General features: G+C 38.7%; 6 protein-coding genes across 6 annotated transcripts; all 6 read left to right on the plus strand.

Annotated features, from left to right (window-relative positions):
• The first annotated feature begins 545 nt into the window (after positions 1–545).
• LOC149053669 (uncharacterized) lies at positions 546–3,835 on the plus strand. Its single transcript, XM_089210331.1, has 4 exons — positions 546–825; positions 2,416–2,478; positions 2,683–2,991; positions 3,416–3,835. Exons 1-4 carry the CDS (start codon positions 676–678, stop codon positions 3,527–3,529), a joined length of 636 nt encoding a protein of 211 aa, XP_089066457.1. The 5' UTR covers positions 546–675; the 3' UTR covers positions 3,530–3,835.
• Positions 3,836–4,571: 736 nt separating this feature from the next.
• Positions 4,572–6,343, plus strand: LOC149053670 (uncharacterized). The gene is made up of 3 exons (XM_089210457.1): positions 4,572–4,701; positions 4,902–5,173; positions 5,926–6,343. Exons 2-3 carry the CDS (start codon positions 4,964–4,966, stop codon positions 6,037–6,039), a joined length of 324 nt encoding a protein of 107 aa, XP_089066583.1. The 5' UTR covers positions 4,572–4,701; positions 4,902–4,963; the 3' UTR covers positions 6,040–6,343.
• Positions 6,344–7,564: 1,221 nt separating this feature from the next.
• LOC149053671 (uncharacterized) lies at positions 7,565–10,902 on the plus strand. The gene is made up of 4 exons (XM_089210282.1): positions 7,565–7,862; positions 9,463–9,525; positions 9,737–10,045; positions 10,465–10,902. The coding sequence occupies exons 1-4, from the start codon at positions 7,716–7,718 to the stop codon at positions 10,597–10,599; spliced, it is 654 nt and encodes a 217-aa protein (XP_089066408.1). The 5' UTR covers positions 7,565–7,715; the 3' UTR covers positions 10,600–10,902.
• Positions 10,903–12,147: 1,245 nt separating this feature from the next.
• Positions 12,148–19,792, plus strand: LOC149053672 (uncharacterized). The gene is made up of 5 exons (XM_089210415.1): positions 12,148–12,426; positions 14,015–14,077; positions 14,294–14,602; positions 15,022–15,150; positions 19,723–19,792. The coding sequence occupies exons 1-4, from the start codon at positions 12,394–12,396 to the stop codon at positions 15,133–15,135; spliced, it is 519 nt and encodes a 172-aa protein (XP_089066541.1). The 5' UTR covers positions 12,148–12,393; the 3' UTR covers positions 15,136–15,150; positions 19,723–19,792.
• On the plus strand, positions 16,732–19,923 carry LOC149053673 (uncharacterized). Its single transcript, XM_089210268.1, has 4 exons — positions 16,732–16,977; positions 18,564–18,626; positions 18,843–19,151; positions 19,573–19,923. Exons 1-4 carry the CDS (start codon positions 16,828–16,830, stop codon positions 19,705–19,707), a joined length of 657 nt encoding a protein of 218 aa, XP_089066394.1. The 5' UTR covers positions 16,732–16,827; the 3' UTR covers positions 19,708–19,923.
• Positions 19,924–20,013: 90 nt separating this feature from the next.
• On the plus strand, positions 20,014–27,182 carry LOC113676853 (uncharacterized). Its single transcript, XM_089210290.1, has 4 exons — positions 20,014–21,661; positions 23,217–23,279; positions 23,486–23,782; positions 26,748–27,182. The coding sequence occupies exons 1-4, from the start codon at positions 21,512–21,514 to the stop codon at positions 26,880–26,882; spliced, it is 645 nt and encodes a 214-aa protein (XP_089066416.1). The 5' UTR covers positions 20,014–21,511; the 3' UTR covers positions 26,883–27,182.
• The last annotated feature ends 735 nt before the right edge of the window (positions 27,183–27,917 follow it).

The following is a 27,917-nucleotide window of genomic DNA, read 5'->3' on the forward strand; positions in this document are numbered from 1 at the left end:
CTTTATAGTTTTGTGGGGATGACTTTCTTGGAAAATTGCACAGTGCAGATTTAATTTGCCCTTGCATTATGCAGATTCGATTTGCACCCGCAACATGCTAATTTGGCTTGTACCTGCATTTTGCTGATTTGTTTTCGCGCTTGAATTGAGACCTCGGAATTGTTTCACTTATATGTGAGAACACTTTCGCTGTTTAATCATTTGCCTTGTGTTTACTCCGGAGTTCGAGCTTCCGCGAGAAACTGAAAAATTAAGATAAGACAGATTTACATTTAATGAGTCGGGAAATTTCTCTTGATCAACTCCAGGTTTCAGGCATTAATAAGTTGAATGTGGTCGTGAACACTGAAACTCGAACTTTCGCGAGTCAGCCGCCTCTTCCACTCGACTAGAATGAAAGGTTCTCCTAGAGCAAGCGTTACAAAATATAGAAAACAAACTGGTTACTATGGTTTTCGTATTTCGTGTTGTCACGATTGTCATTGATTTTACAACGCTCTAAAGAACGCTTTCAATATCTGTTCATTCTCCTACCCAAGTCCTTCAGATGAAACCAATTGTGACTTTAATTAATGAAATGCCTAATTTGAATATACGTAATGACTAGACATTTCCGCATTGAAGGTGTGGATCAAACAGTACGCGTTTTGATCTCCGTAACTCAGCTGACTCGAAATGGCTTTCAACAGAAACGACTTGAAGGTGATCTCTAACATCCAGGTTATCATCTGTGGAGTGCTTTTCATTTTGGGGCTTGTTGATGGACTCAGCGTGCGTTTTGTGTATTCCAGTATGACTTTCACCCCCTGTTGGCTAGCGATCCTTGTAAGTAAAAAAGTCAGAAAATTGTTACTTCTAGTTAAAGTTAGAGGACGTATTTAACAATCGCTTGTCTCGATATTTCGGAGAGAAATTCTTGTGCGGCACCGAAATTGCGAAATCATGTGAATATTGTGTGCAGGCAGTTGCTATTTATCAACTAAACAAAACTTTTTATCTGACTCACATGCCCAAGAAAATGGAATGGAATTGAACTTTTATGAGAAAATAACTGTGCTCTATAGTGTTTGATTTATCTCTGTGTCGACATACTCAAGAAAGGAAATGTATCGAGAAATGAAGGTCTTTTACGGTCTATGATTTTGCAGCAAAAGCAACCAAGCACCGACTAGTCACGAACCAGTGATTCAAGTCCATGCTGGTGCGTACTGCAAACCAAACTAACTACCAATTAAATTAATAATTTGTAATAAAGTGTGCCATATGCTTTAACTATGAATAAACTTTTCGTCAAAATTCAAACCTGTTTGAATTAAAAAAAAAACAAATATTCACAAAGTGTAAAGTAACGTAATGATATAGGATTTGATGTTGTGATTACTTCTCAAATATCGTTTTCAAGAAAGTTTCCGCCTCGTTCGAAAATGTGGCTTAGAACACGCCACGGAAAACTGCGGATAAACAGTTTCGTTCTTCGCTTCATTTATTGCTAGATGAATTAAAAAAAAAAGATAAAAAAGGAATCGATCTTTCAAACATAGAGGCAAATGAAAGTTCGACCAGTTCTTCGCCCATGCGATATTTCAGCGAGCAGGCGGAACGCATGTTTTTCTTAACGTTGTCGTAATGCTATTTGTCAGTACGATAAGAGGTTAGACCAAATGTTATCCCAAAAAAATCGGCCCACAGTGCAATTTCAATCTACCAACGGTCATGCTCAGAACAATTCGATGCCGAGTCATGCCGCAGTACATAATGGTGTTGGTGGTAACAGTATTGTTTTCGTAACAAATGCAATTACTCAGTAATTATAGAGTGTTTATAATGATTGGCTTCACTTCATAGCGGAGATATTGGTGTACCTATGCACAACAGTGACCGTGCAGGTTTACCAAGCGATAAAAAAACAGAAAGAAAAATTAAAATAAAGCTTTTTACCAAGAAAGTCCGGTAAGATTTGTACTCTTGTCTGGAGTGAACACGTCTTTTAGTTCTTATTTGAAAGTTTGCACAACTGTTTATACACCACCAGAGGAAAAACGGTTGGTAACTCTCAGCCAAGGATGCCATCTAGTTTTCTTGGTGTTTATCCAAACATTTTATGCGTCTCAAACATTTAAGCAAAGGATCGCACCTCCTATCAGTTTACCGGCGTAACAACCCACGCGGAAGGACACGAGAAAAGGTTTTTCATCATAAAAAAGGAAAGGATTTACAACCTGTGCGTGTGTTCTACAATTTTATAAATCACAAGATGAAAATGTACGCATTGTGTGAATGCTTCTCACTTTTTTTCTCAGATAGATAAAGTAGTTATGGTTTATCGGTTCAATGGATCTTAAGTCAATTAGCTTGCGCATATCAGAGTAATATTTGAACGAGACATTTTTTATGCATTACCTTTGTTTCTTTAAGGTGTTGGCCGCTGGTACCATGGGAGTGACTTTAAGCATCGCGCCAAGACCTTCCTTAAATCTGGTACGAAATATAAGCTATTATATTTACGCATCACGAGGGATCTATTCATTCTCCACCATGTGGAATGTACGTTAAGTAATTCCCAGTAGATATACCAATACATGAGCCTTGAGTCCATAAGAGAGGAATTAGCAACTTTTTTTTTATTTTATACTATTTTTGTTTTTGTTTGGTTTATTATGTCTTTTTTTTGGCCCTTTGCAGATGAACGCCTTGCAGTCTGTGAGCGTGGCCTGTGCTGCAGTATCAGCGATAACCGTGTACCATTATCTGGTAGCTTTGTCCAGTTTGATGGCTTTGGGTTATACCTCAACGCTAAGCAGAGGTTACTACAATAAAGATCCCTTTTTCTTTGATTCGGACCAGCTGGCGGACATAAACTTTACCGCAAAGCAAAAATCCATGGTGGCTGTTTCTTCCCTGATCATCATATGCTCCATCATTGAGATCATTCTCGCGATGGCAGCCATCAGGAGTAGTGATATTGGTGGTCAGAGCTCGCAGGAACAGCAAGTAAGAGAAGTTGATAATTACCAGATTCTTGAATCTAACAAACTCGATATTACATTTCTGCGTCATCAACTTGAATCACTTTGATGATCAGTCAGTTAGTCAGTCATTCACGCTATAAAAAAACCAGTCGAAGACGTTTTTTGCCAAATTGCCTCGACTACATGGTGTGTAAACGGTTTTTAACAATTATTGACCAAGTGAAGGTGAATAGTGGTGGAGATTTTCCTCAGCGCACGCGATAAGCACGACTCACCTGTGTGCATGGTTTATACTGAACACCGGATATTACTCAATTTTCAACTGATACATATACTGGATCACGAAACGCGTTTAGACCAATTGTGCAAGAGAAGAACTGTAATAGACTACAAGTTATTAAATGAACCAGGGTAATAAAAAACATCATATATCAATTCATTTTCAGGTTGGCATTTGCTATGGTCAACTCGAAGCTGGTCAGGTGCCGACCTCAGTTGCAGCCCAACCAGTGGTGGCTTTTCCAGAATCAGGCGTTCGCCCGGTGTACACTACTAATTAGTGGTTTCGGTTGAACCTATCTTAAGCCGTCACCATGTAATAAGCTTTCAGTTGCAATTGTTAAAGTCCCGGATCTTTTATCCCTTAATCACTGTGAAATGTACCTATATTAAGCGGTCACATCTATTTAGCGGTTGCAGTCACCGTTTACCGAGTCCAAATCGACTTTTTTTTTTAACTGTTTTTCACTTGCGTTGAACTGTCCTTGAAAGCGGAACTATCCATATAAAACTAAAAATACTATTTTAAGTACTTTTTAATCTTTTTTTTGCTACAGCAATAAAAGTAGGTAATATTTGCAACAAGATTCTGCACTTGAGGTGGTCAATTATGATATTAAGTAGCGTTTTATCGTTTTTAAAAATACCCCTGATCGGTGAAACCTGTATCAAGAGGTCAAACTGTATTAAGTGGTCACAACATCACTCCCTATGGGTGACCGCTTAATGCAGGATCGACTATATTGTGAAAAGGTTTTTCAAATAAACGAAGCGAAGGACTGGCAACCTGTGCGAGTGTTCTACAAACATACCAAGTGGGTTAGGCCAATCAGACTGACAGGAAGCGATAAAAAAAAGGGAAGAAAAATCGAAAAAAAAAAGGTTAACTCAGATAGTCCAGTAAGATTTGAACTCTTGTCTCGAGTGAACACGTCTTTTAGTTTTTATTTTAAAGTTTGCATAGCTGTTTATAAACCACCAAAGGGAAAACACTCAAGAACTCTCAGCCAAAGACGCCATCTAGTTCTCCTGGTGTGCACCCAAACATCGTATGCGTGATAAGCATTTAAGCAATGGACCGCACCTTCTATCGGTTTACTGACGTAAAAACCCACGCGGGAGGACACGAGAAAAGGTTTTTCATTTTAAAAAAGCGAAGGATTTACAACCTGTGCCAGTGTTCTACAATTTTCTAAATCACAAGATGAATATGTACGTATTGTGTGAATGCTTTTATTAATTTTTTTTTATTTCTCCAGTAATCGGCAACAGATAGACAAAGTGGTTATAGCTTATTCGGTTCAATGGATGTTTAGTCAATCAGATTGCACATATCAGAGTAATTTTTGAAACGAGACATTTTTTTAAGCACTACCTTTGTTTCTTTCAGGTGTTGGCCGCTAGCATCATGGGCGTGACTTTAAGCGGCATGCAAAGACCTTCCTTAACTCTGGTACGAAATATAAGCTATTGTATTTACGCATCATGAGGGATCAATTCATTTTCCGCCAGGTGGAATGTACGTTAAATAATTCCCAGTAGATATACCAATACATAAACCTTGAGTCCATAAGAGAGGAAGTAGCAACTTTTTGTGATACCTTTTCTTATTTTTCACTATTTGTTTATGACTTTTTTTTTGGCCCTTTGCAGATGTGAGTGTAGCCTGTGCTGCAATATCAGCGATAACCGTGTACCACTGTCTGGTCAATTTGATGGCTTTGGGTTATGCCTCAGCGCTAAGCAGGGATTACTATGATAAACATCCCTTTTTCTTTGATTCGGACATAAACTTTACCGCAAAGCAAAAATCCATGGTGGCAGTTTCTTCCCTGATCATCATATGCTCCATCATTGAGATCATTCTTGCGGTGGCAGCCATCAGGAGTAGTGATATAGGTGGTCAGAGCTCGCAGGAACAGCAAGTAAGAGAAGTTGATGATTACCAGATTCTTGAATCTAACAAACTTGATATTTCTGCGTCATCAACTTGAATCACTTTGTCAACTTGAATCACTGGCCAGTCAGTCAATTTTCATCAAATCTTTTCGTCTGGCCAATCAGTCATTAAACTAACGCTATGAACAAACCAGTCGCAGACGTTTGTTTGCCAAATTGCCTCGACGACACGGTGTATAAACGATATTTAATAATTATTAACCTAAGTGAAGGTGAATAGTGCTGCCCACCCGCGAAGCGACACTGATTGATTGTCTTACTATATACCGCACAGAAAGCCCCCCCCCCCTCCCCCCAATAAAAAAAAATTAAAAAAAGTTTATTCATGTTAATCTACTGAGAATTGGCCGATAATTAAATTGTCAACGCGCAATTTTGTCACTTTGGCCACTCGGAGGTGAATCGTACTTGCTAGTCACTTTCGCACTAGCCAACATTCATGTGTGTGGTGTACCCTAACACCTAATATTCCTCAATTTTCACCTATGGATCACATTAATTAGGTCACAAAACGCGAAATCAAAACAGCCAGGGCGTACGATAAGCACTACTCACCTGTGTGGTTTACACTAACACCAGATATTCCTCAATTTTAACTGATGCATATTAAATCATGAAACGCCTTTAGACCAAATCGCGCAAGGGAAACATTTGATTGACCACAAGTTATTAAATGAACCAGGGTTATAAAACACATCATATCACAATTCATTTTCAGGTAAGGATTTGCCATAGCCAGCTTGAAGCTGATCAGGTGCCCATCTATACGCAAGCGCGGCCGACCTCAGTTGCAGCCCAACCACTGATGGCTTTTCCAGACACTACTAATTAGTAGCTACAGTTGAACCTTTATTAAGCCGTCACCATGTATTAAGCTGTCAGTTGCAATCGTTAAAGTCCCGAATGTTTTATCCCTTAATCACTGTAAAATGTACCTATATTCAGCGGTCACATCTATTTGGCGGTCGCAGTCACCGTTTACTAAGTTCCAACGGCCTGTTTTTTATTGTCTTTCACTTGTATTGAACAGTCACTTAAAGCGGAACCACTCAAATAAAAATAAGAATACTATTTTAAGTACTTTTGAATCTATGTTTCTCTACAACAATAAAAGGAAGTAATATTTGCAACCGAGATTCTGCATATGAAGTGGTCAATTATGGCATAAAGTGGCGTTTTTATCCCTTTTAGTAATACCCCTGATCGGTAACTGTTTAAGCGTTCATTCCACCACTCCCCGTGGGTGACCGCTTAGTACAAGGTCGACTATATTGTGAACACCCTTATTAGCCCTAGAGGGTACCATTCACCTCCCAGCAGCCGACAGAAACTAATCTTTTTGGTTAATGTATATGGCATATACTGCTAAAACGGTTATTCACCTCAGTATCAGTAAGAGTGGTGGATATTTACCGAGCTGCGAAGCTGCAAGGTACATATCCACCACTATTCACCTGTACTTTCGGTAAATAAGTTTTGATTTAGTTCACGGGAGTGGGTTTTGCGAAATAAATAGGAGAAAGCAAATAAGGGAATAATAAGGCGTTCGAGGCCCATTAGTAACCGGATGGTTGACAATTTCGTCATGCATGTTTGATTTGCCCTTGAATTTTGCAGATTTACCGCTCTGCGCTTCCTCTAAGGCGATTTAATTTAGCCTTGCATTATGCCGCCGGATTTGACTGCACTAAGTTTATACATTGTCTAGATAATTTATTTATACATGTTTAATTTTACTTGCATTCTGCAGATTCACCTTGCGCTTTCCCTGGGATGATTTAATCTAGCTTTGCATAATGCCGATTTGATTCGCACCTATATATCTTCCTAATCATTTTCTTTACACTTGTGTAGGGCTGACTTTCTTGGCAAATTGCACAACGCAGATTTAATTTGTCCTTGCATTATGCAGATTCGATCTGCACTCGTACCATGCTAATTGGCTTGTACCTGCATTTTGCTGATTTGTTTTCGCGCTTAAATTGAAACCTCGAAATTGTTTCACTCATATGTGAGAACACTTTCGCTGGTTAATCATTTGCCTTGTGTTTACTCCGGAGTTCGAGCTTCCGCGAGAAACTAAAAAACTGAGATAAGACAGATTTACATTTAATGAGTCGGGGAATTTCTCTTGATCAACTCCAGGTTTCATATATTAATAAGTTGAATGTGGTCGTGAACACTGAAACTCGAACTTTCGCGAGTCAGCCGCCTCTTCCACTCGACTAGAATGAGAGGTTCTCCTAGAGCAAGCGTTACAAAATGTAGAAAACAAGCCAGTTATTATGGTTTTCGTATTTCGTGTTGTCACGACTGTATGATTTTAGAACGCTCTAGAACTCTTTCAATATCTGTTCATTCTCCTACCCAAGTCCCTCAGATGAAACCAATTGCGACTTTAATTCATGAAATGCCTAATTTGAATATACGTGATCACTAGACATTTCTGCATTGAAGGTGTGGATCAAACAGCACGCGTTTTGATCTCCGTAACTCTACTGACTCGAAATGGCTTTCAACAGAAACGACTTGAAGGTGATCTCCATCATCCAGGTTATTATCTGTGGAGTGCTTTTCACCTTGGGGCTTGTTGATGGACTCGGCGTGCGTTTTGCGTACTCCATGACTTTTATCCCCTGTTGGCTAGCGATCCTTGTAAGTAAAAAAGTCAGAAAATTGTTACTTCAAGTTAAAGTTAGAGGACGTATTTAACAATCTCTTGTCTCGATATTTCGGTAAGAAATTCTTATGCGGCGCCAAAATTGCGAAATCATGTTGAGTGCAGGCAGTTTCTATTTATCAACTAAACAATACTTGTTACCTGACTCAAATGCCCAAGAAAATGAAATGGAATGGAACATGTCTTAGAAAATGACTGTGCTCAATAGTGTTTGATTCATCTGTGTCGACATACTAAAGAAAGGAATTGCACCGAGATATGAAGACCTTTTATTATCTATGATTTTGCAGCAAAAGTAAAAAGTAACCAAGCACCGACTAGTCACGAACCAGTAATTCAAGTCAATCCTAACGCGTACTGCAAACCAAAATAACTACTAATTTAATAAATAATTTGTAACAAAGTGTGTCAAATGCCTTCCACTATGAATAAACTTTTCGTCAAAATGCAAACCTGTTTGAATTTAAAAAAATATATACATATTTCACAAAGTGTAAAGTAACGTAATGAATTAGGATTTGATGTTGTGATTACTTCTCAAATATCGTTTTCAAGAAAGTTTCCGCTTCGTTCGAAAATGTAACTTAGAACACGAAACGAAAATTTGCGAATAAACAGTTTAGTTCTTTGCCTCACTTATCGCTAGATTAATTAAAAATTTAAAAAAAATCGATCTTTCAAAGACAGAGGCAAATGAAAGTTCGACCAGTTCTTCCCCCGTACGATATTTCAGTGAGCAGGCGTAACGCATGTTTTTCTCAACGTTGTCGTAATGCTATTTGTCAGTATGATAAGTGGTCAGACCAAATGTAATCCCAAGAGAACCGGCCTACAGTGCAATTTCAATCTATCAACGGTCATGCTCAGAACAATTCGATGCCGAGTCATGCCGCAGTACATAATGGTGTTGGTGGTAACAGTATTGTTTTCGTAACAAATGCAATTACTCAGTAATTATAGAGTGTTTATCATGATTGGCTTCACTTCATGGCGGAGGTAGTGGTGTACCTATGCGCAACAGTTACCATGCAGGTTTATCAAGCGATAAAAAAACGGAAAGAAAAATTTAAAAAAAAATTGTTTACCGAGGAAGTTCGGTAAGATTTGTACTCTTGTCTGGAGTGAACACGTCTTTTAGTTCTTATTTTAAAGTTTGCACAACTGTTCATACACCACCAGAGGAAAAACGGTTGGTAATCCTCAGCCAAGGATGCCATCTAGTTTTCTTGGTGTTTATCCAAACATTTTACGGGTGTCAAACATTTAAGCAATGGATCGCACCTCCTATCGGTTTACCGGCGTAACAACCCACGCGGAAGGACACGAGAAAAGGTTTTTCATCATAAAAGAGGGAAGGATTTACAACCTGTGCGTGTGTTCTACAATTTTATAAATCACAAGATGAATATGTGCGCATTGTGTGAATGCTTCTCACTTTTTTTCAGTAATCGGCATCAGATAGATAAAGTACTTATGGTTTATCGGTTCAATGGATCTTAAGTCAATCAGATTGCGCATATCAGAGTAATTTTTGAAACGAGACATTTTTTAATGCACTACCTTTGTTTCTTTAAGGTGTTGGCCGCTGGTACCATAGGAGTGACTTTAAGCATCGCGCAAAGACCTTCCTTAACTCTGGTACGAAATATAAGCTATTACATTTACGCATCATGAGGGATCCTTTCATTTTCCGCCAGGTGGAATGTACGTTAAGTAATTCCCAGTAGATATACCAATACATGAGCCTTGAGTCCATAAGAGAGGAAGTAGCAACTTTATGTGATGCCTTTTTTATTTTATACTATTTTTTTTTTTGTTTGGTTTATTTTTTTTTATTGGCCCTTTGCAGATGAACGCCTTGCAGTCTGTGAGTGTAGCCTGTGCTGCAGTATCAGCGATAACCGTGTACCACTATCTGGTCGCTTTGTCCAGTTTGATGTTTTTGGTTTATAACTCAACACCAAGCAGAGGTTACAATAATAACGATCCCCTTTTCTTTGCTTGGGACCAGCTGGCGAACATAAACCTTACCGCAAAGCAAAACTCCATGGTGGCTGTTTCTTCCCTGATCATCATATGCTCCATCATTGAGATCATTCTTGCGGTGGCAGCCATCAAGAGTAGTGATATTAATGGTCAGAGCTCGCAGGAACAGCAAGTAAGAGAATTTGATAATTACCAGATTCTTGAATCTAACAAACTCGACATTTCTGCGCTATCAACTTGAATCACTTTGATGATCAGTCAGTTAGTTAGTCATTCACGCTATAAAAAAACCAATCGAAGACGTTTTTTTGCCAAATTGCCTCGACTACATGGTGTGTAAACGGTTTTTAACAATTATTGACCAAGTGAGAGTAAATAGTGGTGGAGATTTTCCTCAGCGCACGCGATAAGCACGACTCACCTGTGTGCATGGTTTATACTGAACACCTGATATTCCTTAATTTTTCACTGATGCATACTGGAACCAAGAAACGCGTTTAGACCAATTGTGCAAGAGAAGAACTGTAATAGACTGCAAGTTATTAAATGAACCAGGGTTATAAAACACATCATATCTCAATTCATTTTCAGGTGGGCATTTGCTATGGCTCACTTGAAGCTTGTCAGGTGCCGATCCATATGCAAGGGCAGCCGACCTCAGTTGCAACCCAACCACTGGTGGCTTCTCCAAAATCAGGTGTTCGCCCGGTGTACACTATTAACTAGTAGTTTCAGTCGAACCTATCTTAAGCCGTCACCATGTAATAAGCTGTCAGTTGCAATTGTTAAAAACCCGGATCTTTTATCCCTTAATCACTGTAAACTGTACCTATATTAAGCGGTCACATCTATTTAGCGGTCGCAGTCACCGTTTACTGAGTCCAAATCGACTATTTTTTAACTGTTTTTCACTTGTGTTGAACGGTCACTGAAAGCGGAACTACCCATATAAAACTAAAAATACTATTTTAAGTACTTTTTAATCTTTTTTTTCTAAAACAATCAAAGTAAATAAAATTTGCAACGAGATTCTACACTTGAGGTGGTCAATTATGACATTAAGTAGCGTTTTATCGTTTTTAAAAATATCTGTATTAAGAGGTCAAACTGTATTAAGTGGTCACCCCAAAACTCCCTATGGGTGACCGTTTAATACAGGTTCTACTATATTGTAAATAGCCCTATTTGCACTTGAGGGCACCATTCACCTGATATTTTTGGTTTACGTATATGGCATATACTACTAAAACAGTTATTCTCTAAGCATCAGTAAGAGTGGTGGATATTTACCGAGCTGCGAGGTAAATATCCACCACTATTCACTTGTACTTTTGGTGAATAACTTTTGATTTAGTTCAAGGGAGTGGGTTTTACGAAATAAATAGGAGAAAGCAAATAAGGGAATGGTAAGGCATTCGAGGGCCATTAGTAACCGGATGGTTGACAATTTCATTATGCATGTTTGATTTGCCCTTGAATTTTGCAGATTTACTGCTCTGCGCTTCCTCTAAGGCGATTTAATTTAGCCTTGCATTATGCCGCTGGATTTGACTGCACTAAGTTTATACATTGTCTAAATAGTTTCTTTATGCATTTTTAATTTCTACTTTTTGCATGTTTAATTTGCACTTGCATTCTGTAGATTCACAGCTTTGTGCTTTCCTCAAGATGATTTAATTTGGCTTTACATAATGCCGATTTTATTTGCACCTATACATCTTCATAATTATTTCTTTATAGTTTTGTGGGGATGACTTTCTTGGAAAACTGTACAGTGCAGATTTAATTTGCCCTTGCATTGTGCAGATTCCATTTGCACCCGCAACATGCTAATTTGGCTTGTACCTGCATTTTGCTGATTTGTTTTCGCGCTTGAATTGAGACCTCGGAATTGTTTCTCTCGTATGTGAGAACACTTTCGCTGTTTAAAGATTTGCCTTGTGTTTACTCCGGAGTTCAAGCTTCCGCGAGAAACTGAAAAACTGAGATAAGACAGATTTACATTTAATGAGTCGGGGAATTTCTCTTGATCAACTCCAGGTTTCAGGTATTAATAAGTTGAGTGTGGTCGTGAACACTGAAACTCGAACTTTCGTGAGTCAGCCGCCTCTTCCTCTCGACTAGAATGAGAGGTTCTACTAGAGCAAGCGTTACAAAATGTAGAAAACAAGCCAGTTATTATGGTTTTCGTATTTCGTGTTGTCACGACTGTATGATTTTAGAACGCTCTAGAACTCTTTCAATATCTGTTCATTCTCCTACCCAAGTCCCTCGGATGAAACCAATTGCGGCTTAAATTCATGAAATGCCTAATTTGAAGATACGTGATCACTAGACATTTCTGCATTGAAGGTGTGGATCAAACAGTACGCGTTTTGATCTCCGTAACTCTAATGACTCGAAATGGCTTTCAACAGAAACGACTTGAAGGTGATATCCATCATCCAGGTTATCATCTGTGGAGTGCTTTTCACTTTGGGGCTTGTTGATTGACTCAGCTTGCGTTTTGCGTATTCCAGTATGACTTTCACCCCCTGTTGGCTAGCGATCCTTGTAAGTAAAAAAGTCAGAAAATTGTTACTTCAAGTTAAAGTTAGAGGACGTATTTAACAATCTCTTGTCTCGATATTTCGGTAAGAAATTCTTATGCGGCGCCAAAATTGCGAAATCATGTTGAGTGCAGGCAGTTTCTATTTATCAACTAAACAATACTTGTTACCTGACTCAAATGCCCAAGAAAATGAAATGGAATGGAACATGTCTTAGAAAATGACTGTGCTCAATAGTGTTTGATTCATCTGTGTCGACATACTAAAGAAAGGAATTGCACCGAGACATGAAGGCCTTTTATTATCTATGATTTTGCAGCAAAAGCAACCAAGCACCGACTAGTCACGAGCCAGTGATTCAAGTCAATCCTGGCGCGTACTGCAAACCAAACTAACTACTAATTTAAAAAATAATTTGTAACAAAGTGTGTCAAATGCCTTCCACTATGAATAAACTTTTCGTCAAAATGCAAACCTGTTTGAATTTAAAAAAATATATACATATTTCACAAAGTGTAAAGTAACGTAATGATATACGATTTGATGTTGTGATTACTTCTCAAATATCGTTTTCAAGAAAGTTTCCGCTTCGTTCGAAAATGTAACTTAGAACACGAAACGAAAATTTGCGAATAAACAGTTTAGTTCTTTGCCTCACTTATCGCTAGATTAATTAAAAATAAAAAAGAATCGATCTTTCAAACACAGAGGCAAATGAAAGTTCGACCAGTTCTTCCCCCGTACGATATTTCAGTGAGCAGGCGTAACGCATGTTTTTCTCAACGTTGTCGAGATGCTATTTGTCAGTATGATAAGTGGTCAGACCAAATGTAATCCCAAGAGAACCGGCCTACAGTGCAATTTCAATCTATCAACGGTCATGCTCAGAACAATTCGATGCCGAGTCATGCCACAGTACATAATGGTGTTGGTGGTATTGTTTTCGCAACAAATGCAATTACTCAGTAATTATAGAGTGTTTATCATGATTGGCTTCACTTCATGGCGGAGGTAGTGGTGTACCTATGCGTAACAGTGACCATGCAGGTTTATCAAGCGATAAAAAAAACGGAAAGAAAACTTAAAAGAAAAATTGTTTACCGAGGAAGTCCGGTAAGATTTGTATTCTTGTCTCGAGTGAACACGTCTTTTAGTTCTTATTTTAAAGTTTGCACAACAGTTTATACACCACCAGAGGAAAAACGGTTGGTAACTCTCAGCCAAGGATGCCATCTAGTTTTCTTGGTGTTTATCCAAACATTTTATGGGTGTCAAACATTTAAGCAATGGATCGCACCTCCTATCGGTTTACCGGCGTAACAACCCACGCGGAAGGACACGAGAAAAGGTTTTTCATCATAAAAGAGGGAAGGATTTACAACCTGTGCGTGTGTTCTACAATTTTATAAGTCACAAGATGAATATGTGCGCATTGTCTGAATGCTTCTCACTTTTTTTCAGCAATCGGCATCAGATAGATAAAGTACTTATGGTTTATCGGTTCAATGGATCTTAAGTCAATCAGATTGCGCATATCAAAGTAATTTTTGAAACAAGACATTTTTTTAATGCACTACCTTTGTTTCTTTAAGGTGTTGGCCGCTGGTATCATGGGAGTGACTTTAAGCATCGCGCAAAGACCTTCCTTAACTCTGGTACGAAATATAAGCTATTACATTTACGCATCATGAGGGATCCATTCATTTTCCGCCAGGTGGAATGTACGCTTAGTAATTCCCAGTAGATATACCAATACATGAGCCTTGAGTCCATAAGAGAGGAAGTAGCAACTTTTTGTGATGCTTTTTTTATTTTATACTACTTTTTTTTGTTTGGTTTATTATTATTTTTTTTTTATTGGCCTTTTGCAGATGAACGCCTTGCAGTCTGTGAGCGTAGCCTGTGCTGCAGTATCAGCGATAACCGTGTACCACTATCTGTTCGCTTTGTCCAGTATGATGATCTTGGTTTATACCTCAACACTAAGCAGGGGTTACTATAATATTGATCCCTTTTTCTTTGCTTGGGACCAGCTGGCGGACATAAACTTTACCGCAAAGCAAAACTCCATGGTGGCTGTTTCTTCCCTGATCATCATATGCTCCATCATTGAGATCATTCTTGCGCTGGCAGCCATCAGGAGTAGTGATATAGGTGGTCAGAGCTCGCAGGAACAGCAAGTAAGAGAAGTTGATAATTACCAGATTCTTGAATCTAACAAACTCGATATTTCTGCGTTATCAACTTGAATTACTTTGATGATCAGTCAGTTAGTCAGTCATTCACGCTATAAACAAACCAGTCGAAGACGTTTTTTGCCAAATTGCCTCGACTACATGGTGTGTAAACGGTTTTTAACAATTATTGACCCAATTGAGTGTGAATTGTGGTGGAGATTTTCCTCAGCGCACGCGATAAGCACGACTCACCTGTGTGCATGGTTTATACTGAACACCTGATATTCCTCAATTTTTCACTGATGCATACTGGAACCAAGAAACGCGTTTAGACCAATTGTGCAAGAGAAGAACTGTAATAGACTACAAGTTATTAAATGAACCAGGGTTATAAAACACATCATATCTCAATTCATTTTCAGGTGGGCATTTGCTATGGCTCACTTGAAGCTTGTCAGGTGCCGATCCATATGCAAGGGCAGCCGACCTCAATTGCAGCCCAACCACTGGTTCGCCCGGTGTACACTACTAACTAGTAGTTTCAATCGAACCTTAATCTTAAGCCGTCACCATGAAATAAGCTGTCAGTTGCAATTGTTAAAAACCCGGATCTTTTATCCCTTAATCACTGTAAACTGTACCTATATTAAGCGGTCACATCTATTTAGCGGTCGCAGTCACCGTTTACTGAGTCCAAATCGACTATTTTTTAACTGTTTTTCACTTGTGTTGAACGGTCACTGAAAGCGGAACTACCCATATAAAACTAAAAATACTATTTTAAGTACTTTTTAATCGTTTTTTTTTCTGTAACAATAAAAGTAAATAAAATTTGCAACGAGATTCTGCACTTGAGGTGGTCAATTATGACATTAAGTAGCGTTTTATCGTTTTTAAAAAAATCTGTATTAAGAGGTCAAACCGCATTAAGTGGTCACCCAAAAAATCCCTATGGGTGACCGCTTAATGCGGTGTCGATTATATTGTGAACACCCCCATTTGCCCTTGAGGGCACCATTCACCTGATATTTTTGGTTTATGTATATGGCATATACTACTAAAACAGTTATTCTCTCAGTATCAGTAAGAGTGGTGGTTATTTACCGAGCTGCGAGGTAAATATCCACCACTATTCACTTGTACTTTTGGTGAATAACTTTTGATTTAGTTCAAGGGAGTGGGTTTTACGAAATAAATAGGAGAAAGCAAATAAGGGAATGGTAAGGCGTTCGAGGGCCATTAGTAACCGGATGGTTGACAATTTCATTATGCATGTTTGATTTGCCCTTGAATTTTGCAGATTTAATTTACTGCTCTGCGCTTCCTCTAAGGCGATTTAATTTAGCCTTGCATTATGCCGCTGGATTTGACTGCACTAGGTTTACACATTGTCTAAATAATTTCTTTATGCATTTTTAATTTCTACTTTATGCATGTTTAATTTGCACTTGCATTCTGTAGATTCACAGCTTTGTGCTTTCCTCAAGATGATTTAATTTGGCTTTGCATAATGCCGATTTTATTCGCACCTATACATCTTCATAATTATTTCTTTATAGTTTTGTGGGGATGACTTTCTTGGAAAACTGTACAGTGCACATTTAATGTGCCCTTCCATTATGCAGATTCCATTTGCACCCGCAACATGCTAATTTGGCTTGTACCTGCATTTTGCTGATTTGTTTTCGCGCTTGAATTGAAACCTCGGAATTGTTTCACTCGTATGTGAGAACACTTTCGCTGTTTAAAGATTTGCCTTGTGTTTACTCCGGAGTTCGAGCTTCCGCGAGAAACTGAAAAACTGAGATAAGACAGATTTACATTTAATGAGTCGGGGAATTTCTCTTGATCAACTCCAGGTTTCAGGTATTAATAAGTTGAGTGTGGTCGTGAACACTGTAACTCGAACTTTCGTGAGTCAGCCGCCTCTTCGAATTCCTCTCGACTAGAATGATAGGTTCTCCTGGAGGAAGCGTTACAAAATATAGAAAACAAACCGGTTACTATGGTTTTCGTATTTCGTGTTGTCACGACTGTATGATTTTAGAACGCTCTAGAACTCTTTCAATATCTGTTCATTCTCCTACCCAAGTCCATCAGATGAAACCAATTGTGACTTTAATTAATGAAATGCCTAATTTGAATATACGTGATGACTAGACATTTCCGCATTGAAGGTGTGGATCAAACAGCACGCGTTTTGATCTCCGTAACTCAGCTAACTCGAAATGGCTTTCAACAGAAACGACTTGAAGGTGATCTCCAACATCCAGGTTATCATCTGTGGAGTGCTTTTCACTTTGGGGCTTGTTGATGGACTCAGCGTGCGTTTTGTGTATTCCAGTATGACTTACACCCCCTGTTGGCTAGCGATCCTTGTAAGTAAAAAAGTCAGAAAATTGTTACTTCTAGTTAAAGTTAGAGGACGTATTTAACAATCTCTTGTCTCGATATTTCAAAGAGAAATTCTTCTGCGGCACCGAAATTGCGAAATCATGTGGATATTGTGTGCAGGCAGTTGCTATTTATCAACTAAACAAAACTTGTTATCTGACTCACATGCCCAAGAAAATGGAATGGAATTGAACTTTTATGAGAAAATAACTGCGCTTTGTAGTGTTTGATTTATCTCTGTGTCAACATACTAAAGAAAGAAATTGTATCGAGAAATGAAGGTCTTTTACGGTTTATGATTTTGCAGCAAAAGCAACCAAGCACCGACTAGTCACGAACCAGTGATTCAAGTCCATGCTGGCACGTACTGCAAACCAAACTGACTACTAATTAAATAAATAATTTGTAATAAAGTGTGCATATGCTTTAACTATGAATAAACTTTTCTTCAAAATTCAAACCTGTTTGAATCAAAAAAACAACAACAAATATTTACAAAGTGTAAAGTAACGTAATGACATAGGATTTGATGTTGTGATTACTTCTCAAATATCGTTTTCAAGAAAGTTTCCGCCTCGTTCGAAAATGTAGCTTAGAACACGCCACAGAAAACTGCGGATAAACATTTTCGTTCTTCTCTTCACTTATTGCTAGATGAATTTTAAAAAAATAAAAAAAGAATCGATCTTTCAAACACAGAGGCAAATGAAAGTTCGACCAGTTCTTCGCCCATGCGATATTTCAGCGAGCAGGCGGAAAGTATGTTTTTCTCAACGTTGTCGTAATGCTATTTGTCAGTATGATAAGAAGTTAGACCAAATGTAATCCCAAGAAAATCGGCCCACAGTGCAACTTCAATCTACCAACGGTCATGCTCAGAACAATTCGATGCCGAGTCATGCCGGAGTACATAATGGTGTTGGTTGTAACAGTATTGTTTTCGTAACAAATGCAATAACTCAGTAATTATAGAGTGTTTATCATGATTGGCTTCACTGCATGGCGGAGATATTGGTGTACCTATGCACAACAGTGACCGTGCAGGTTTACCAAGCGATAAAAAAACAGAAAGAAAAAGTTAAAAAAAAATCGTTTATGAGGAAGTCCGGTAAGATTTGTACTCTTGTCTCGAGTGAACACGTCTTTTAGTTCTTATTTTAAAGTTTGCACAACTGTTTATACACCAGAGGAAAAACGGTTGGTAACTCTCAGCCAAGGATACCATCTAGTTTTCTTGGTGTTTATCCAAGCATTTCTGGGTGTCAAACATTTAAGCAATGAATCGCACCTCCTATCGGTTTACCGGCGTAACAACCCACGCGGAAGGACACAAGAAAAGGTTTTTCACCATAAAAGAGGGAAGGATTTACAACTTGTGCGTGTGTTCTACAATTTTATAAATCACAAGATGAAAATGTACGCATTGTGTGAATGCTTCTCACTTTTTTTCTCAGATAGATAAAGTAGTTATGGTTTATCGGTTCAATGGATCTTAAGTCAATCAGCTTGCGCATATCAGAGTAATATTTGAAACGGGACATTTTTTATGCACTACCTTTGTTTCTTTAAGGTGTTGGCCGCTGGTACCATGGGAGTGACTTTAAGCATCGCGCAAAGACCTTCCTTAAATCTGGTACGAAATATAAGCTATTATATTTACGCATCATGAGGGATCTATTCATTCTCCACCATGTGGAATGTACGTTAAGTAATTCCCAGTAGATATACCAATACATGAGCCTTGAGTCCATAAGAGAGGAAGTAACAACCTTTTGTGATAATTTTTTTTTATTATACTATTTTTTTGTTTGTTTGGTTTATTATGGTTTTTTTTTTTGGCCCTTTGCAGATGAACGCCTTGCAGTCTGTGAGCGTGGCTTGTGCTGCAGTATCAGCGATAACCGTGTACCACTATCTAGTCGCTTTGTCCAGTTTGATGGCTTTGGGTTATACCTCAACGCTAAGCAGAGGTTACTATAGTAAAGATCCCTTTTTCTTTGATTCGGACCAGCTGGCGAACATAAGCTTTACCGCAAAGCAAAAATCCATGGTGGCTGTATCTTCCCTGATCATCATATGCTCCATCATTGAGATCATTCTCGCGATGGCAGCCATTAGGAGTAGTGATATAGGTGGTCAGAGCTCGCAGGAACAGCAAGTAAGAGAAGTTGATGACTACCAGATTCTTGAATCTAACAAACTCGATATTTCTGCGTTATCAACTTGAATTACTTTGATGATCAGTCAGTTAGTTAGTCATTCACGCTAGAAACAAACCAGTCGAAGACTTTTGTTTGCCAAATTGCCTCGACTACATGGTGTGTAAACGGTTTTTAACAATTATTGACCCACGTGAAGGTGAAAAGTGGTGGAGATTTTCCTCAGCGCACACGATAAGCACGACTCACCTGTGTGCATGGTTTATACTGAACACCAGATATTACTCAATTTTCAACTGATACATATACTGGATCACGAAACGCGTTTAGACCAATTGTGCAAGAGAAGAACTGTAATAGACTACAAGTTATTAAATGAACCAGGGTAATAAAAAACATCATATCTCAATTCATTTTCAGGTGGGCATTTGCAATGGTCAACTTGAAGCTGGTCAGGTGCCGATCCATATGCAAGGGCAACCGACCTCAGTTGCAGCCCAACCAGTGGTGACTTTTCCAGAATCAGGCGTTCGCCCGGTGTACACTACTAATTAGTAGTTTCGGTCGAACCTATCTTAAGCCGTCACCATGTAATAAGCTGTCAGTTGCAATTGTTAAAGTCCCGGATCTTTTATTCCTTAATCACTGTGAAATGTACCTATATTAAGCGGTCACATCTATTTAGCGGTTGCAGTCACCGTTAAAATACTATTTTAAGTACTTTTTAATTTTTTTTTCTACAACAATAAAAGTAGGTAATATTTGCAACAAGATTCTGCACTTGAGGTGGTCACTTATGATATTAAGTAGCGTTTTATCGTTTTTAAAAATACCCCTGATCGGTGAAACCTATATCAAGAGGTCAAACTGTATTAAGTGGTCACAACACCACTCCCTATGGGTGACCGCTTAATGCAGGATCGACTATATTGTGAACACCCCTATTTGCCCTAGAGGGCACCACTCACCTAATATTTTTGGTTTATGCATATGGCATATAGTACTAAAACAGTTATTCACTCAGCATCAGTAAGAGTGGTGGATATTTACCGAGCTGCGAGGTAAATATTCACCACTATTCACCTGTACTTTTAGTGAATAATTTTTTATTTAGTTCACGGGAGTGGGTTTTGCGAAACAAATAGGAGAAAGCAGATAGGGGAATGGTAAGGCGTTCGAGGGCCCATCAGTAACCGGATGATTGACAATTTCGTCATACATGTTTGATTTGCCCTTGAATTTTGCAGATTTACTGCTCTGCGCTTCCGCTAAGGCGATTTAATTTAGCCTTGCATTATGCCGCCGGATTTGACTGCACTAAGCTTATGCATTGTGTAGATAATTTCTGTATGTATGTTTCATTCGCTCTTCATGCATGTTTAATTTTGGATTTTGGACACTAGTGGCCGATTTTGTATTTTGGCCACTTGTGACAGATTTTTTTATTTAGTTCGACTACTAATGGCCGATTATATAATTTGGTCATTGGTGGCCGATTTTGGATTTTGGCCAGTAGTAGTCGACTTTAGATTTTGGCCAGTAGTGGCCGATTTTAGATTTTGGCCGGTAGTGGCCGATTTTAGATTTTGGCCACTAGTGGCCGATTTTTAGGATTTTGAACACTAGTGACCGATTTTATAATTTAGCCACTAGGATGATTTAATTTGGCTTTCCATAATGCCGATTTGATTTGCACCTATACATCTTCATGATCATTTTCTTTACAGTTGTATAGGGCTGACTTTCTCGGCAAATTGCACAATGCAGATTTAATTTGTCCTTGTATTATGCAGATTCGATCTGCACTCGTACTATGCTAATTTGGCTTGTACCTGCATTTTACCGATTTGTTTACGCGCTTGAATTGAAACCTCAGAATTGTTTCACTCATATGTGAGAACACTTTCGCTGTTTAATCATTTGCCTTGTGTTTTACTCGTTCGATCGAGCTTTTGCGAGAAACTGAAAAACAAAATAAGACATTTATATTTAATGAGTCGGGGAATTTTCTCTTGATCAACTCCGGCTTTCATATATTAAATTAAGTTAAATGTGGTCGTGAACTCTGAAACTCGAACTTTCGCGAGTCAGCCGCCTGTTCCACGCAAGCGTTACAAAATTTAGAAAACAAACCGGTCACTATGGTTTTCGCATTTCGTGTTGTCACGACTTTATGAGCTCTTAAGCGCTCTCAATATCTGTTCATTCTCCTACGCAGGTTCCTCAGATGATACCAATCGTGACTTTAATTAATGAAATGCCTAATTTGAATATACGTGAGGACTAAAAGTTTCCGCATAGAGTGTGTGGATCAAACAGCACGCGTTTTTATCACCGTACGTGACTGAACTGACTCGAGATGACTTTCAACAGAAACGACTTGAAGATAATCTCCAACATCCAGGTTGTCATCTGCGGAATGCTTCTCACTTTGGGGCTTGTTGATGGAGTCAGCGTGCGCTTTGTGTATTCCAGTTTGACTTTCGTCCCCTGTTGGCTAGCGGCCCTTGTAAGTAAAAAGTATCAAGTCAGAAAAAATGTTACTTCAAGTTAAAGTTAGAGTAGGTATTTAACAATCTCTTGTCTCGATATCTCGGAAAGAAATTCTTATGCGGCGCCAAAATTGCGAAATCTTGTGGATATTGAGTGCAAGCAGTTTCCATTCATCACTAAACAAAAGTTGAACTTACTCACATGCCCAAGAAAATGGAATGGAATTGAACTTGCATGAGAAAATAACTGCGCTTTATAGTGTTTGATTTATCTCTGTGTCGACATACTCAAGAAAGAAATTGTATCGAGAAATGAAGGTCTTTCATTATCTATGCACCAATGCCTTCAACTATGAATAAACTTTTCGTCAAAATTCAAACCTTGAAAGGTTTGAATTTTCTTGAAAAAAACAAAGTGTAAAGTAAGGTAATGATATAGGATTTAATGTTGCGAATACTTCTCAAATATCGTTTTCAAGAAAGTTTGCGCTTCGTTCGAAAATGTGGCTTAGTACACACCACGGAAAATTGCGGAAGAACATTTCCGTTCTTCGCTTCACTTATCGCTGGATGATTAAAAAAGAAAAAAAAAAAGAGAGAATAGATCTTTCAAACACAAAGGCAGATAAAAGTTGGTGTACCTATACACAACAGTGACCGTGCAGGCTCGGCAAGCGATAAAAAAGCGAAAGAAAAAAAAAAAAAAAAAAGGGTTTACCAAGGGAGTCCGGTAAAATTTGTGCTCTTGTCTCAAGTGAACACGTCTTTTAGTTCTTATTTTAAAATTTGTAGAGCTGTTTATACACCACCAGAGGCCATCTAGTTTTCCTGATGTGCCTCCAAACATTATATGCGTGTTAAACGTTTAAGCAATGGACCGCACCTTCTATCGGTTTACCGGCGTAATAATCCAGGCGGGATCGAGTCGAGAAAACGTTTTTCAAATAAACGAAGCGAAGGTCTTGCAACCTGTGCGAGTGTTCTACAAACATACCAAGTGGGTTAGGCCAATCAGATTGACAGGAAGCGATAAAAAAAGGGAAGAAAAATGGAAAAAAAAAAAGGTTAACTCAGTTAGTCCAGTAAGATTTGAACTCTTGTCTCGAGTGAACACGTCTTTTAGTTTTTATTTTAAAGTTTGCATAGCTGTTTATAAACCACCAAAGGAAAAACACTCAAGAACTCTCAGCCAAAGATGCCATTTAGTTTTCCTGGTGTGCACCCAAACATTTTATGCGTGTTAAACATTTAAGCAATGCACCGCACCTTCTATCGGTTTACTGGCGTAAAAACCCACGCGGGAGGACACGAGAAAAGGCTTTTCATTTTAAAAAAGCGAAGGATTTACAACTTGTGCGAGTGTTCTACAATTTTCTAAATCACAAGATGAATATGTACGTATTGTGTGAATGCTTTTATTCATTTATTTTTTATTTTTCCAGTAATCGGCAATAGATAGACAAAGTGGTTATAGCTTATTCGGTTCAATGGATGTTTAGTCAATCAGATTGCACATATCAGAGTAATTTTTGAAACGAGACATTTTTTATGCACTACCTTTGTTTCTTTCAGGTGTTGGCCGCTAGTATCATGGGCGTGACTTTAAGTGGCATGCAAAGACCTTCCTTAACTCTGGTACGAAATATAAGCTATATAAACAATTGTATTTACGCATTATGAGGGATCCATTCATTTTCCGCCAGGTGGAATGTACGTTAAATAATTCCCAGTAGATATACCAATACATAAACCCTGAGTCCATAAGAGAGGAAGTAGCAACTTTTTGTGATACCTTTTTTATTTTTCACTATTTGTTTATAATTTTTTTTGGCCCTTTGCAGATGAACGCCTTGCAGTCTGTGAGCGTAGCCTGTGCTGCAATATCAGTGATAACCGTGTACTACTATCTGGTCGCTTTGTCCAATTTGATAGCTTTGGGTCATGCCTCAGCGCTAAGCAAGGATTACTATCGTACAGATCGCTTTTTCCTTGATTCGGACATAAACTTTACCTCAAAGAAAAAATCCATGGTGGCTGTATCTTCCCTGATCATCATATGCTCCATCATTGAGATCATTCTTGCGGTGGCAGCCATCAGGAGCAGTAATATAACTGGTCAGAGCTCGCAGGAACAGCAAGTAAGAGAAGTTGATGATTGTCAGATTCTTAACTCTAAACAAACTCGATTTTTCTGCGTTATCAACTCGAATCAAATTGATGATCAGTCAATTAGTCAGTCAGTTATCTGTCCAGTCAGTCAATTTTCGTCAAAACTTTTCGTTTGGGCAATCAGACATTGACCTAATTAGTCATGTATTTAATCAACATGTTTGCCAGCACGCTATAAACAAACCAGTCGGAGACGTTTGTTTGCCAAATTGCCTCGACCACACGGTGTGTAAACGATATTTTACAATTATTGACCCAAGTGAAGGTGAATAGTGGAGAGATTTGCCCAGCCGCGAAGCGACAACGAATGATTATCTTAGTATATACCACACAGAAACAAAAAAAAATAGTTTATTTATGTCAATTTACTGAAAATGGGTCGATGATTAAATTGTCAACGCGCAAAAAGCACTATTCACGTGTGTGGTATACGCTAACACCTAATATTCCTCAATTGTAACTGATGGATTACATTAAGTGGATCACAAAAGCGAAATCAAAACAGCCAATCAGCGCGCACGATTAGCACTACTCACCTGTGTGGTTTATACCAACACCGGATATTCCTCAATTTTAACGGATGCATAATGAATCACGAAACGCCTTTAGACTAATCGCGCAAGAGAAGAAAAGTAATGGACTAGAAGCAGGAACCATTACTTGGAGCCCTCATCTGCCCTGTATTTTTGTCACGGCGTTTTAACGGACAAGCCTATTTAAGTTTGAATTTATAGCGAATTAGGACTCCTCAAGAGAGCACATCTACCAATCAAGCGCCTGGTTAATTTCAAACTTTACTCGTTAATATATCGAAAGAAAAATGGCAGAGAGATGCAAGGATTCTTGCCATTGTCAAGAGTTAGGTTTATCTTCAGTAGAACTTTCCTCGGAACTGCTACTTCCCGAGGTATTTTCAAAATATTCACACCACAAGCGTCCCAAGCTCACGTCTCCACAGGCGGCCCAAGCTCCAGCTGTGAGATGATCATCTTGCGCAATAACAGTCATGGCGGAATTATAAGAGTTTGTATGGGCATATTTACGACCGCTCTAAGGAATAAAAAATACGTCAAATTCTCAAAAAAAAACACCTCACCTTACTTCCACAGTGTGTCGCTTGTTATCTGACCGCTTACTTTGATGAAAAGAGCCCATTTAAGCAAGTTGTTTATTTCGAGGTTTTCAACGTACATAAGAAAAGGGCTTTTCTTATGAACGTTGAAAACCTCGAAATGGACAACTCGCTAATATGCGTTCTTTTCATCAAAGTAAGCGGTCATATAACAAGCGATACGCTGTGAAAGTAAGGTGAGGTATTTTTTTTGAGAATTTGACGTATTATTTTATACCTTAGAGCGGTCGTAAATATTCCCATACAAACTCTTATAATTCCGCCATGACTGTTATTGCGCAAGATGATCATCTCACAGCTGGAGCTTGGGCCGCCTGTGACGTCTCGAGAAAAAGCAAACGATTGATTCATGAAAGCGTCACGCGTTGTGTGACTCGGTGTTAACTTACGAGAGGAACCGTTGGGAATTTGATCACGTTACAAGGATAGCATGGGGAACGAAGTACGGTCAATTTACAACGATAAATATTTCGAAATATGAACATTTTACACGTAAAATCAATAGAATTTACTCACATCTTGTGTGTCTGTTGTGGTTTCGGGCATTCTCTGCCGTTTTAAGCGTGCTTTGCCATCACTGTTATTCCTGTTACACAACAAAATCATTGAAGTGTACAGCCTTGACCTCGTCATATAAAAGGAATAACAGTGATGGCAAAGCAAGCGTAAAACGGCAAAGAACGCCGGAAACCACAACGGACACAAAAGATGTTAGTAAATTATACTGATTTTACGTGTCAAATATTCATATTTCGAAATATTTATTGAAGTAAATCGACCATATTTCGTTCCCCGTACTACTCCGTATAACATGTTCAAATTCTCAACGGTTCCTATCGTAAGTTAACACCGAGTTACAGAACGCGTGACGCTTTCATGAATTAATTTTTTGCTTTTTCTCGAGACGTGAGCTTGGGACGCTTGTGGTGAGAATATTTTGAAAATACCTCAGGAAGTGGCAGTTCCGAGGAAAGTTCTAGTGAAGATGAAGCCGACTCTTGACTATTCAATGATCAAAGCGACAATAGGCACCGTGAATTTTGTCGCGTACAGCAATTATAGATCACACTTCACAAAAATAACCAGGATTTGACAAGATTGAAGCCCAATTCGAAAGATTAGCATTATCTTGCGATCTAAATAAAACGCTATTCATTTTGTTGCACCAGCTTCTGTTCAATCCAGCGTCGCAAAATGTTCTTTACGCACGGTGTGGATGAAGATTCTTGAGATGAAGACGACTCGCACATAGCTTGCTCAAGCAATTTCTTGTTTCCGCGCTCTCCATCATCGCTGGCATTGCGCCGCTTCATCGTCTCGAATTTGAACTCTTTTCATGAAATTTTCTTTAGCGGGGCCAGAATCAGAAGACAGATAATCTTTGATACACACGAAAATAAATTAATAAAAAAATTAAAATCAAAATACAACGATGATCCGCGCTCCTGCCAATATTTTTCGCAAGTGTGATAAAATTCGCAAAGGATAGTGGGATATATAAGGAAAAGAAGGATTGGAATACTGGAATACAGCAAAAAATAAGCGGAATTTGCGTAGTTTTGATATGAAGACGTCCCCGCATAGGACCGCCATTTTTTTTCTTCGCGTTTCATGGATCGTGTTACCTAAGTGAGCTCGAGTAGCCTATTTCTCGCGAAAGATAGTCTAAAAATAAACCATTCCGTGAAAATGCTGTGACATAGGGTCAGTATGGGAGTTGGACGCTTTGAGTAATGGGCTCCTGCTACAAGTTACTAAATAAACCAGGGTAATGAAACACACCATATCTCAATCGTTTTCAGGTAAGCATTTGCTATGGCCAGCTTGAAGCTGGTCAGGTGCCGATCCAAATGCAAGGGCAGCCCACCTCAGTTGAAGCCCAACCAGTGGTGGCTTTTCCAGAATCTGGCGTTTGCCCAGGGTACACTAATAGTTAGTAGCTACAGTCGAACCTTTATTAAGCCGTCACCATGTATTAAGATGTCAGTTGCAATTGTTGAAGTCCCGAATGTTTTTTTCCCTAATCACTGTAAACTGCACCTATATTAAGCGGTCACGTCTATTTGGCGGTCGTAGTCACCGTTTACTAAGTCCCAACGGCCTGTTTTTTATTGTCTTTAACTTGTATTGAACGGTCACTTTAAATGGGACCACTCAAATAAAACTAAGAATGCTATTTTAAGTTCTTTTTAATCTATGTTTCACTACAACAATAAAAGTAATATTTGTGAGCGAGATTCCGCATATGAAGTGGTCAATTATGGCATAAAGTAGCGTTTTTATAGTAATACCTCTAAACGGTGAAACCTGAATCAATCTTTCAAACTGTATTAAGCGGTCGCTCCGCCACTCCCCGTGGGTGACCGCTTAATGCAGGTTCTACTGTATTGTGAATACCTTTATTAGCCCTGGAGGGTACCGTTCACCTCACAGTAGCCGACAGAAACTAATATTTTTGGTTTATGTATACGGCATATACTACTAAAACGGTTATTCACCTCAGTATCAGTGAGAATGGTGGATATTTACCTCGCAGCTTCGCAGCTCGGTAAATGTCCACCACTATTCACCTGTACTTTCGGTAAATAATTTTTGATTTAGTTCACGGGGGTGGGTTTTGCGAAATAAATAGGGAAAGCAGATAGGGGAATGGTAAGGCGTTCGAGGGCCCGTTATTAACCGGATGATTGACAATTTCATCATGCACGTTTGATTTGCTCTTGAATTTTGCAGATTTACATCTCTGCGCTTCTGCTAAGGCGATTTAATTTAGCCTTGCATTATCCCTCCGGATTTAATTTCACTAAGCTTATACATTGTATGGATAATTTTTTTGCACCTGCATTATGCTGATTTTCTCCGCACTTTCATTATGCCTATTTCAAGTGCACTTGCCTTGTGTTGTTTTGATTTACAACTGCACTTGAATTATACCGATTAGATCTGCGCTTTGATTGATTTGATTCCAATAA

Source organism: Pocillopora damicornis, chromosome 1 (assembly GCF_964200805.1).
Source record: "Pocillopora damicornis chromosome 1, jaPocDami1.2, whole genome shotgun sequence".
NCBI lineage: Eukaryota > Metazoa > Cnidaria > Anthozoa > Scleractinia > Pocilloporidae > Pocillopora > Pocillopora damicornis.

Bases quoted from the DNA above. Each gene is read 5' to 3' on its own strand.
- LOC149053669 (XM_089210331.1), top strand. From the start codon at position 676: ATGGCTTTCAACAGAAACGACTTGAAGGTGATCTCTAACATCCAGGTT. The intron at 2,479-2,682 runs GTACGAAATATA...GGCCCTTTGCAG, and splicing joins CAAGACCTTCCTTAAATCTG to ATGAACGCCTTGCAGTCTGT. The intron at 2,992-3,415 runs GTAAGAGAAGTT...ATTCATTTTCAG, and splicing joins AGAGCTCGCAGGAACAGCAA to GTTGGCATTTGCTATGGTCA.
- LOC149053670 (XM_089210457.1), top strand. From the start codon at position 4,964: ATGGCTTTGGGTTATGCCTCAGCGCTAAGCAGGGATTACTATGATAAA. The intron at 5,174-5,925 runs GTAAGAGAAGTT...ATTCATTTTCAG, and splicing joins AGAGCTCGCAGGAACAGCAA to GTAAGGATTTGCCATAGCCA.
- LOC149053671 (XM_089210282.1), top strand. From the start codon at position 7,716: ATGGCTTTCAACAGAAACGACTTGAAGGTGATCTCCATCATCCAGGTT. The intron at 9,526-9,736 runs GTACGAAATATA...GGCCCTTTGCAG, and splicing joins AAAGACCTTCCTTAACTCTG to ATGAACGCCTTGCAGTCTGT. The intron at 10,046-10,464 runs GTAAGAGAATTT...ATTCATTTTCAG, and splicing joins AGAGCTCGCAGGAACAGCAA to GTGGGCATTTGCTATGGCTC.
- LOC149053672 (XM_089210415.1), top strand. From the start codon at position 12,394: ATGACTTTCACCCCCTGTTGGCTAGCGATCCTT. The intron at 12,427-14,014 runs GTAAGTAAAAAA...TGTTTCTTTAAG, and splicing joins CCTGTTGGCTAGCGATCCTT to GTGTTGGCCGCTGGTATCAT. The intron at 14,078-14,293 runs GTACGAAATATA...GGCCTTTTGCAG, and splicing joins AAAGACCTTCCTTAACTCTG to ATGAACGCCTTGCAGTCTGT.
- LOC149053673 (XM_089210268.1), top strand. From the start codon at position 16,828: ATGGCTTTCAACAGAAACGACTTGAAGGTGATCTCCAACATCCAGGTT. The intron at 16,978-18,563 runs GTAAGTAAAAAA...TGTTTCTTTAAG, and splicing joins CCTGTTGGCTAGCGATCCTT to GTGTTGGCCGCTGGTACCAT. The intron at 18,627-18,842 runs GTACGAAATATA...GGCCCTTTGCAG, and splicing joins AAAGACCTTCCTTAAATCTG to ATGAACGCCTTGCAGTCTGT.
- LOC113676853 (XM_089210290.1), top strand. From the start codon at position 21,512: ATGACTTTCAACAGAAACGACTTGAAGATAATCTCCAACATCCAGGTT. The intron at 21,662-23,216 runs GTAAGTAAAAAG...TGTTTCTTTCAG, and splicing joins CCTGTTGGCTAGCGGCCCTT to GTGTTGGCCGCTAGTATCAT. The intron at 23,783-26,747 runs GTAAGAGAAGTT...AATCGTTTTCAG, and splicing joins AGAGCTCGCAGGAACAGCAA to GTAAGCATTTGCTATGGCCA.